Source organism: Mugil cephalus, chromosome 1 (genome assembly GCF_022458985.1).
Source record: "Mugil cephalus isolate CIBA_MC_2020 chromosome 1, CIBA_Mcephalus_1.1, whole genome shotgun sequence".
Taxonomy (NCBI): domain Eukaryota; kingdom Metazoa; phylum Chordata; class Actinopteri; order Mugiliformes; family Mugilidae; genus Mugil; species Mugil cephalus.
In genome coordinates this window covers 29,041,902-29,052,666 of record NC_061770.1, presented here as the reverse complement: position 1 = coordinate 29,052,666, position 10,765 = coordinate 29,041,902, and the positions used below count along the sequence as shown (strand labels likewise).

The 10,765-nt window shown below is 42.8% G+C and overlaps 1 protein-coding gene across 1 annotated transcript in view; it reads right to left on the bottom strand.

Moving 5' to 3' along the window:
* Positions 1-2,141: 2,141 nt before the first annotated feature.
* The window catches only part of corin (corin, serine peptidase), a 32,324-nt gene continuing 23,700 nt past the window's right edge, over positions 2,142-10,765 (bottom strand). Inside the window, exons 18-24 of the mRNA XM_047585744.1 lie at positions 10,203-10,331; positions 9,429-9,478; positions 8,646-8,832; positions 8,395-8,557; positions 7,626-7,734; positions 7,404-7,537; positions 2,142-6,688 (exon numbers count right to left, since the gene is read on the bottom strand). Coding sequence (XP_047441700.1) covers positions 6,503-6,688; positions 7,404-7,537; positions 7,626-7,734; positions 8,395-8,557; positions 8,646-8,832; positions 9,429-9,478; positions 10,203-10,331 — 958 coding nt within the window. The 3' untranslated portion in view covers positions 2,142-6,502. The remainder of the gene's footprint in view (positions 6,689-7,403; positions 7,538-7,625; positions 7,735-8,394; positions 8,558-8,645; positions 8,833-9,428; positions 9,479-10,202; positions 10,332-10,765) is intronic.

Sequence of the window (10,765 nt, the reverse complement as noted above, 5' to 3'; positions counted from 1 at the left end):
TGTGACTGGAACAAAGAGGACAAGACGAGTGGCGTCTTAGTCACCCAGAGCAGAGAGTGTGTGTCTGCAGAGTGGTGGTAATAGACGTTGGGTTTTGTTGCCCTGTAAAATGGCAGCTATCACACAAACACTCGACAAAGCCTGGAATTACATGAACACAGGTACCCGGTGCACCAAGTCCACGGCCTTAATGCCAGGCTGCACACGGCTCATTATCCTGCACATAATAGCAGGTGTGTGTCGCACAACACGACCAACGCTGACGTTAACACATGAACACACCTCAGAGACGACTCATGGCTCACGTCTTCAGACGACCATGAACTCCAGTCCAGTCTCCACTAAATATTCAGTGGCTGGAGAACAGAGGGGAAGCGTTGGAGTGTCAGGTCATCGTTAGTGAGGTCACAGAGTCTCCACACTTCTTCACGTTTGTCTTCAGATTAGCTCCAGAACAGCGCGTAGACAGAGAGCTTCATGAATGGGTTTCCATAGCCCAGCAGCTGCATCCCAGACAAACAGCACCAAGGTCCATGCAGAGCGTGGGATGCAGTAGTGGAAAGCAGCACCACTGGTGCGCCCGTTCTCTGGAGGGACATCTGGAAATCTGATGGACCAGTCTGGGTCTGGAGGTTCCCAGGAGAACGCTGCTGGTCTGACTGCACTGGGCCAAGTGAGGAGTTTGGTAGAGAGGGGGTTATGGTGGGGGCTGGTTGTTCATGAGCTGGACTTGGTCCCATAGTTCCAGTTGAATGAACTCTGATGCTTCAGCACACCTAAATATTTTGGACAATTCCAACTTCTGCTCCCGACTTTGTGGGACCGGTTTGAAGACGACCCCCTTCAATTCCTTGCCCAAAGCAATGTCAAAAAAGATGTGGAAGGGTGGGGCTACGTCTAGGTCATACAGTGTAAATATCTACACACAAATCAGCCACAACATTATGACCACTGACAGGAGAAGTAAATACCTTTTAAACCATGTTGACAACTCAGTGTTCTGTTTGGAAACTTCTGGACCTGGTTTTCTTTCATGTGGATGTTACTTAGACCTGTAGCCCCCACCTAGACCAGAACAGAGCCCCCCTCCACCACTTTAACAATGGGGTGGAGGGGGCAATAAACTGTACACGCTGCAGCTTTAAGACTTTTGCTTTACAAGATGTTTTACAGAAGTTTAATAAAAAACTACAGGGAGCAGCTACTTTAAGAAGTTACTGAGACCTTAATAAATGTAAGCCTAGGACAGGTTAGCCTAGCTTAGCATAAACACTGGCAACTGAGCTGCTTGTTATTAAGACTTTAAAACTCCTTCACATTTCGGCTTGCACCTTCTTCAGACTGTTGAGTTTTTTCACTTTTTAAAACCTGTTTCAGTGCCTGGACCTGGATTTTTTTTATGCATTTTTCTTCAGTCATTAGTTTTTTTCAGGTGGACCACTGGTTTGAGGTCCAGACATTTTCCTTTTTTTTTTTTTCAAGACTTTCTGACGTTGTTGTCTGTTGTTGTGCTTCCTGCTTTTGGTTTCTGTGAATGTGGTTCTCAAGTTTCATTGAAATTTCTCAGCCACTGTACCACTGGCCCTCCGTACCCCACAACCCATTCATTGGTGCAGAAAAAGACAAAAGACCACGTTCATCAGTTCCTGTTGTTCACCCTCTGTTACCTCAGTGTCAGATCAGGATTTTATTGTTATCTGTTTTTACTAGTTGACACCATTAAAATGTCTCAAAGAGAGAAACACTGAATCAAGTAGGTCTAGTCGAGTGTTTGTGTGCAGCTGCAGATGATTCCTCAGCCTCAACAACGTCTATTAAAAACTTCTTCTTTTTAGATTTGAGGAAGTGGAAACAGACTCTAGGCTCAAGTGACACATCTGCACGCGCACTGAGTCACACACACACAAACATACATTGTAGCCGATGGTTGTGACGACTTTACATTCACTAACTATAAACTAATTATAACTTTCATCCTACAAACAAGTCAGAGCAGCTTTAAACCTTCAGACTAATGACAGTAAACCCTGACACACTGGTCTTTATAACACATCATCACACACACTTCACAACATTATAAGTCAGATCCTCACACGACAAGTAACAGCAGCACAAACACAAACACGCACACTCCCTGTGTGTACAGGTGTGTATAGTTTATTGGTGACACAAGGTGATACAAACCAAATGTTCACTGTTTACACGAAACATTAGAGGCTATTACGGTCTGTTCATTTAAACCCATCTAATCAAACAACAACTCTTCGTCATCATCGTCGTCATTGTTGTCATGGTAACGTGAAGAAACACACACACACCCACACGCATACACACACACACTAGCAGCCCTGTGTGAGAAGCATGACGTACAAAAAGCTGTAGAAAAATACTCTTAAAAAACCAAACACACAAAAATAACGACAACAGTGGCCGCTTGGAATGTTCTGGGCTCCAGTTCGACCTCAGGGCAACTAGCTGAGACAGCTAGCTTGGCAACTAGCCGGAGCAATTAGCCGGAACAGCTAGCCGGAGCAATTAGCCGGAACAGCTAACAGGGACAGCTATTTGTGACAGCTAGCTGGGACAACTAGCTGGGCGTCTACTTGTCTACGGGGTTAAACGATTTTAGAGAAGAGATGAAATGTTAATAAACTAAAAGTAAATGAATGTGTTCTGGAGCCTGGCAGGAAGAAATTATCACTAACGTTCCTCTCAGTGAGGTTTATTGTCATGTGGTTTTCATTGAGCCAATCAGAGAAAATCAAGGAAACACTGTCAGGTCTAATCAGGGTCTAATGCGGACTACAAGGTCCCCCTCTGCATGAATGCTGAGCACAACTGATTTATTAGGAACCATGAAGAAGATGGGATAAAGGGATACGTCACAGCAGCTGTTAGCTTTAGCTTAGCATAAGCGCTGTAAGGTAGTGTTGCCAATTAGCCAGTCGTTCACAAAATTGTTGACTTCATTTATCATTTTTGAGAACAACTGGCTAATTGGCAACTCTACATTATAGCACTTATGCTAAGCTAAAGCTAACATCATGCTTGGACCGATTTAAAAACGCTTTGTCTCACTTATAAAACTCTGGGGGATACGGCGAGCGACTAAATTTCACATGATTTCTCATAGAGGTGGGTTGTCCCTTTAAGGACAAGGACCCATGTATGGAAAACTCATTCATCTGAAATTTCTCCATGAAAGTTAAAGAAATTTGAAAAATTTCATGTTTTCAAGTATGACGGACAACATACAATAACACAACGTACAAAGTAGTTTGTCAGTTTTTTCTGGTTTTGAGAATGGGCTGAGTCTTAAGGATGTACTACAGTCCCTCTGTTGGGACCAGTCTAAATCATTGGTGGATGGACAGTAGGCAAACATATTTAAATGGATATGTAGATTCCTCTATCTCGTCTGGTGGTGAAATAACTTTAAAGAATGAACAATTAACAGAAATTAAGGCTTTTATCAAGACACATGGAGGACAAACTCTGTCCCTCTGATTGGTTGGAGATTTTTCAGAGGTATTTTTGATAATGAACTCCAGACCCTGACCTTAAACTAGACTAGAAAGTCAATGATTAGTAAATACGAATCATCATAGTAATTATTACTAATAATTTACAAGTTAAGGATTGTTTGTGTGATGCTACATCGTCTGTGACTTGTTTATGTCGTCTTCTGTTTGAAAACATAGAGACCAGGTCCACTTTCACATCCTCCAAGTTTGACAGGGGAACAGGAGCTACTGTAGACGCCAGCGTCCACGGAGCAGGGGGCGCCGTTTATTACCATGGTTTGTAATCTTTTACGCAAATAAAATTTATATATTTTTTAAAACCTGCCAGGCTTCAAACAAACTAAATAAAGAGTTCAGTTGTGATTTTAGGTGAAACCAAACGTCAGGCTGAGACGCCACCGCTGCTCAGCTCCGCTTCCATATTTCCCCGGCGGTGTCTCGTGGTATTACAACCAAAGCATTTCATTTAATCTGTATTCTTAAGGCTACTGACATAATTGCTTTTTACCTCCAGCTAACATAGCTACGGCGTTAAGCTAAAACTGCTACTGTCTGACCTAAATACATGATTTAAGCTAACGTATCTTAGTGCTAATGCTACCAAAGCACATTACTAAATGCTGTATACTGACAATGTGCTACATTTGTGCTTCATATTCCAGCTGGCGCTAATTTGGCAGTTTAGTGTTAGTGTGAGTCTGCTAGCTAGCATAAAACGGCTTCTCGTAGAACTTCCAGTGAAAGCTAATTCATCGCACTGTTAGCATCAACAACAACAATTTGTAAGCGGTTGTTTCTTTTCTGTTTGCACTTTAGTTTGAGTCCAGTTCAGATGACGACGTTACGGTAGAGAAATAAATACTGAATGTTGTTATTTATCATTTGTAATAAATATAGTGGCTGTAATATATCACTGGGTGGAGAGTTAATGGCTTCAGGAGGGTTAACGTTAATTATTACTGGACATTTGTGTCTCTATAAGACTCCTTTGTGTGAGTTCAATGTTAATAAACCAACATGGCCAACTGTGAGAATACAAACATTGAGCATTAAAAAAACAAGCAAACAAACAGCTAAACAAACTCCTCTCCGACATTCACACCACGGCTCACACAGTACGACACTGTACAGGTAACAAGGTTTACCGCTAACTTTAAGTACAGGCACTACAGAGTGAAGCATTGTGGGAAGTGCTCAGCTGGTCTGTTTTCGCTAGCATTTGGCGTTCTGGCTAACGCCTTGCTATGCTTTATTTTACTTTTCTGGAAACTGTCCTCATAACTTCCTGAAATGTAGCAGCTGTTTGATGTAAATCAGTTTCTAATAAAAAAAAAAAACTATGAACTAAACGGAATGATTTATCAGCTCTACGTTATTAATCAATACAAAAGAATATTTACTGGAGCAAAATAGCTAGTTCAATTAGCAGCAACTCTTCCAGGAACCATCGTTTAGAGCAAAGGAAGTTATGAGGAAACTTTCCAAGAAATTATCTGTTTTCTATGATGATGATGAACATTTTTACTGAGTAGCACGGAGCTAATTGTGTGTTAACCCAACACACACACATATAAATAAACTCTCCCTGTGATGTCGGACCTTAAAGAGACAAAGAAGGTCGACCACCACTCAACACATATGGAAACCAGACTGGCTGGATTTTTGGGGATATTTAAGGATTTAACTTATGCATCTTATTTTGAAAAAACTTTTTGGAGTTGGAGGAAAATTAAACTTGTACGTAAAGATTAAATGTCAATCAAAATGTGAATCACTCTGAATGCATTTTGTTTGTTCTGAAAGATGCTACAGAAATAAAATCTGAGTGACTGATTTGTGCCCATTTTGTTTGTTTTCTGGTCACTTTCGTCTCTTTTTTGTCGTTTCATTTGCTTTTAACTGATCTCTGTGACTTTATAAGAGCAAATATATTAAATCAGGACCTGTGGCTCCTTCACTCATCTGTATTTATCTGTAGTGTGGAAATGGAAGGTTTCCTCTGAAGGTGGAGACACCAAACTGAATCTGGTCTCCTGGTCTGAACATTTGTGAATCTGAATGTTTTGATCTGATTAGATGTAATGATGCTCTACCCACTGGATTCTCAGACCACTTCTAATACTGTCTGAGACTGTAGCTTTGTTGAGTCCTGGTTCTTACGTTAAGTTCTGAGCAGTGGTCTTGGTGCCTCCTTTGTCTCCATACTCGTCTCAACCAATAAACACAATCATTTTAAGCCCTATTTTAACAGGACTAGGTTGATGTGGACCTTTGGTTATTGATAGTAATGTTGGAGGTCATACTGTGTGAAGTTATTTATTAAAACCTTATATCTGGCAACACAGATGTCCTGAGATAAAACTAATCCAGAGGGAATCAACATAATAATAATAATAATAATAATAATAATAATAATAATAATAATAATACAACATTAGTGCAGTTGGTTCCTCACAGGGAGGGGGAACAGGACTTGGATGATTCACACAGACGACCCCCAACATTATTATAAATAACCAGAGGACCAGACTGATCTAGTCCAGTGTGAACAGGGTTTACTTGGATGTTGGAACCAACAACAGTGAGTTCTACTCAGACTACAGCGGCTGGACTAGCTACTAACTAACTACTAACCAGCTAACCAGCTAACTACTAACTAATCAGCTAACTGTTAGCTAGCTAACTAGCCGCCCTGCTGTTATTTATTTATTAGCAGCTGGCGTCTGAAGGCTCTCAGTAAAGATATAGGCACAGGTAGAGGAGGAGCTGATGGAAAAGAAGGAGGAGCTGAAGGTAAAGGAGGAGTTGATGGAAGAGGAGGAGGAGCTGAAGGTAAAAGAGGAGGAGTTGATGGAAGAGAAGGAGGAGCTGAAGGAGCTGAGGAGGTAGAGGAGGTGAAGGTGTGTTGGGGCTGTCGAGGCCATCACCTCCTCCTCCTCTTCCTGGTCCTCCTCCTGGAATGTGAAGTGCGTTGTGTGTTAGTCAGTCAGGTATGTGTGGATGTAGATCTGTTGTTGGATCCAGGGAGTGAAGTGAGTCACGTTGCTGTAAACTCCAGGTCCCAGAACTTTACTGAAGCACACGCTGCCCCAGGACGTCAGGCCGAACAGAGTCCAGCGCCCCCCTTCCTCCTCCTCACAGACCAGAGGACCTCCACTGTCCCCCTGAACACAGAGGACACACCACATTACTAAGGAACCATATGTGGTAACCTGATCACTTCTAAAGCTCTAAACACATGTTGACATTAGTTGAAGTTTTTGTATTGTATTATGTGTTTTCTCTGTTAGCAGAAGCTTCAGTGGTGATTCCAGATCTAATATGTAGAAACATCCACAGTCTAAACCAGTTCATCTGAACCTGAAGCTGACCAGAGATTAGAGGTTAGAGGCTAGAGGATAGGGGTTAGACGTTAGGAGTTAGAGGCTAGAGGATAGAGGATAGGGGTTAGAGCCTAGAGGATAGAGGTTAGAGGATAGGAGCTAGGGGTTAGAGGTTAGGAGTTAGGGGTTAGGGGTTAGGAGTTACAGGATAGGGGTTAGAGGATAGGGGCTAGGGGTTAGAGGTTAGGGGTTAGGAGTTAGGGATTAGAGGTCAGAAGTTAGGGGTTAGAGGTTAGGGGTTAGGGGTTAGGAGTTACAGTATAGGGGTTAAAGGATAGGGGCTAAGGGTTAGAGGTTAGGAGTTAGAGGATAGGGGCTAGGGGTTAGAGGTTAGGAGTTAGAGGATAGGGGTTAGGGGTTAGAAGTTAGAGATTAGAGGTCAGAAGTTAGGGGTTAGAGGATAGAGGCAAAACAAACAGACATGGCCAACTGGGAGAATACAAACATTGAGCATCAAAAAGAGGTTAGGTTTAGGTTTAGGGGTGTTGGCGGTTACCATGCAGGAGTCCACCGTCCCAGCATCATATCCTGCACAAAGCATTCTGGGAGTGATGGTCTTCATGTCGAAGTACGACTGACACTGAGAGAGCGAGATGATCCGGACCTCCCCCTCCTGCAGCTTAAAGGGCACTGAACACAAAAACACATGAGGCTTAGACCTCCCCCCACCAGTTGGAGACAGAGAGCAGCAGCATGTGGTGGAGTCAGAGTCTCTTACTTCTGTTGCCCATGTGACCCCAGCCAGTGATGTAGCAGTAGGAGTCTGGAGAGGGAAGCTGTCCAAGATGAGGAAGACACACCGGTCTCACGAAGGCCGTCTCCTCCACCTGGACACAGAGGCACACCTCATTAGAAACTCATCATGTATATGACCTATTAACACATGGATCAGCGAGGATGTCGTATTACTTTTAGGCCACGTTTAATATGGTTTTTGGGTGAAACCTCATCAGTCTTAAACATTCAGGCCGACCTTCAGGACGAATCTGGATCTTTCTGTGACTGGAACCTTTTTGAGTCCAGGTCCCAGGGTTACAAAAAAAGACAAATATGGAGTCTGGGTGGACACTTGTATTTCCATTCGTGTGAACGACTGATATGAACATGATGATGTCATCACACAAAAACAAACAAACAAAAAAAAAAAAGCCAAAACAACCAACTAACCCCTGAAACACAACCATCTGGTAGAACTGGAAACTGCAGCTAGAGATGAAGAGGAGGCTTCATCCTGACTGTCAACACTCACTGAGGTCGACAAAGAAAACTCGAAGGAAACAGCGCTAACAGGGAGTAGAGGTCACTACATCCAATTAGATGAATGTTACTGTTCATACTGTTGAGAAATAAAAGTTTATTCTTTTGAAAATGTTCTACTGTCATTATTATCATTACATTAGTGGAGAAATGGTCTCAGAATAATGTCGATAACAGAACCATAATGTATGGGCTAAACTGAGTGATCAGTGGACTGTGACGTCTCTGACCTCTGAGTCCAGCTGCACCACGCTGATGTCGTAATCGACCACCGCCCGGTTGTAGCGGGGGTGTACGATGATGGAGCGCACCCCACGGGTCTGGCTGTAGACCCCAGGATGGTCCAGGTTACTGATGCCCAGAACCACCTTCCACAGCTCTGCACTCTCTCTCCTGGAGCAGAAAATCCATGATATTAAAGTCCTGACCAGACCCTGAACCTCCCACCCCGCCATGCCCGTGCCCCCACCTATGGACTCACCCCTCGAAGCAGTGGGCCACGGTCAGAGCCCACCGCCGGGCGATGAGGACGCAGCCACAGACGTGTCCACTCTGTCCACTCTGCAGAGAGCACTGCCATGGCCACGCCCCCCTTCGGGACACCCGGCCCCCCAGGATACGCTTCCTCCTGTGAGGGTAGACCCCCACCACCGGCCTCAGACCGCACTCTGACCAGGACACAAATAAAACTTCATAAAAGCAGTGATTCAACTCCTTTACTCAAGTAAAAGTCAGAAAGTACAAATTCTGACATGGACTGATTTTAAAAGTAAAAATAATTTTTTTAATTATTTAAATATTTAAAATGAAATAAGGTCATGGATGAACTGGAAGGTCTGGCTTCTCCAGATCTTCCTCCATGCTGCTGTTAGTTCTCTCTCTAACCTTTTTACGGTTAACTGGCTCTACTACTTCTATTTCTTAAATGTAGATGTGTTTTACAACTTTAATATATTTACTTTTCAAAAGTCTTTTCTATTTTTGAACTGCTCCTCATATCTCAGCCCATCAGCTAAAGAACAGGTGTCAAACATAAGGCTCTTGCTGGGTGCAAAAATTATATTAAATGCAGTAAAAGTAACAGCTACTCCAAGGTTTGAACTAAAGTCACTGAGTAGGATTCAAATCTTTTAAATTTGTCTCCACCTGCTGGTTGCATCCAGGATGTGCTGGTAGTTACAAACACCTGCATCTTACAGAAGAAACATTCCCACACAGAGTAGAGACCACGTATATATTTATATAAGTATTTATGTATATTTACCTTCTCTGGTGCACAGGACTGAAACTCTTCTCCTGGAGTGACACGCGTGGCTGCACAACAGATGTTCACATCATTATCAACAAGTTTAAAAAAGTTTTAAAAGCTGCTGTATCTTTAGTATGAAAGGATGACACTTTCATAATGTATTACAATGATCTATAACTGGTTCAGTCAGCACATGTGAGGTTCTCTTTTAAAACTGTTCTGGCTATGACCAACCACCAAGAAGACACCAAACACCTGGTCTAGTCAACGGGAGACTTCAGTAGGCTGCTCATCTTCAGGGTTTTCAAGTAGGCACCTCTTTATTTGGGCCCACGACACCTCAAGAAGACTTAACAGTGTCCCGGAGTTCCTGCTACTTTTTGGGAGATCAACTTGAAAAAAAAAATATGTGTCTCTTTATTTTCGCTAACTGTTTCACTGTTCAAAATAAAAGTTATCAAATCAAATCAAGCCTCATTTTTATGCAGCAAATAATCAAACTTAAAGAACCCGTTCTATTCTTCTGATTCTTCCAGTTCATACAGACTGATATGTTTTTGTTGGAGGAGTGTGCGCTCCCTGTTTGTTTTCCTATCTTTGTGTGCAAGATGTGAGACCAGATGGTGTTTCTCCAGTTTCCTGCCAACCTCCAATATGGCATCAGTCAGGAGGCCTTTGTTCGCCTTGTTTGTGTTACGTCTCAAACCCCTGGACTGGGCCACTGGGTTCTCGTCAGATCTTTCTCGGTTGGTTCTCTACAAGATTTTAAAACGATCCTACAGAACATACCTTCTCTTCTCCAGTCGCGCCTGAAGAGCAGAACCGTTCCTCAACTCCCACTCCGGGTGGACGTGTAACCAACGGCGACGTCCCGGGATCCCGGGCTGGTCGGGTACCATGGAGACAGAGGAGGGAACGCTGCAGAGGAACCAGAACACACTTCACATTTACGCTGTTACACTTTTAAAAGAGCAGGTCTACCAGGGTCTCTGCAGGTTTCAACAAGTCAAATCTAAGACTTTTTAAGACTTTTTTAAGACCATAATAAATACAATTTAAGACCCATTTCACATCCATACTGGCAAAAAGGAGGTCGGGAAATACTTGCTAAATATATGAATTTATTCTTTCACATTGGAATACAACATGCTTAACCTAACTTAAAAAACAAAAGAAGCCTCTCTGTTGTGAATATTTGTTCAGAACTCAGCGTTAACTGATAAGCCGCTGCTAGCAACCACAGCTTTAAATGTATAACTAGCATTACTGTACGGCAACAGCTTACAATGTTGAGGATAATATTCAGCTCACAGTCTGAGCAGTTAGCCTGTTAGCTCGTTGGTAACTTACTG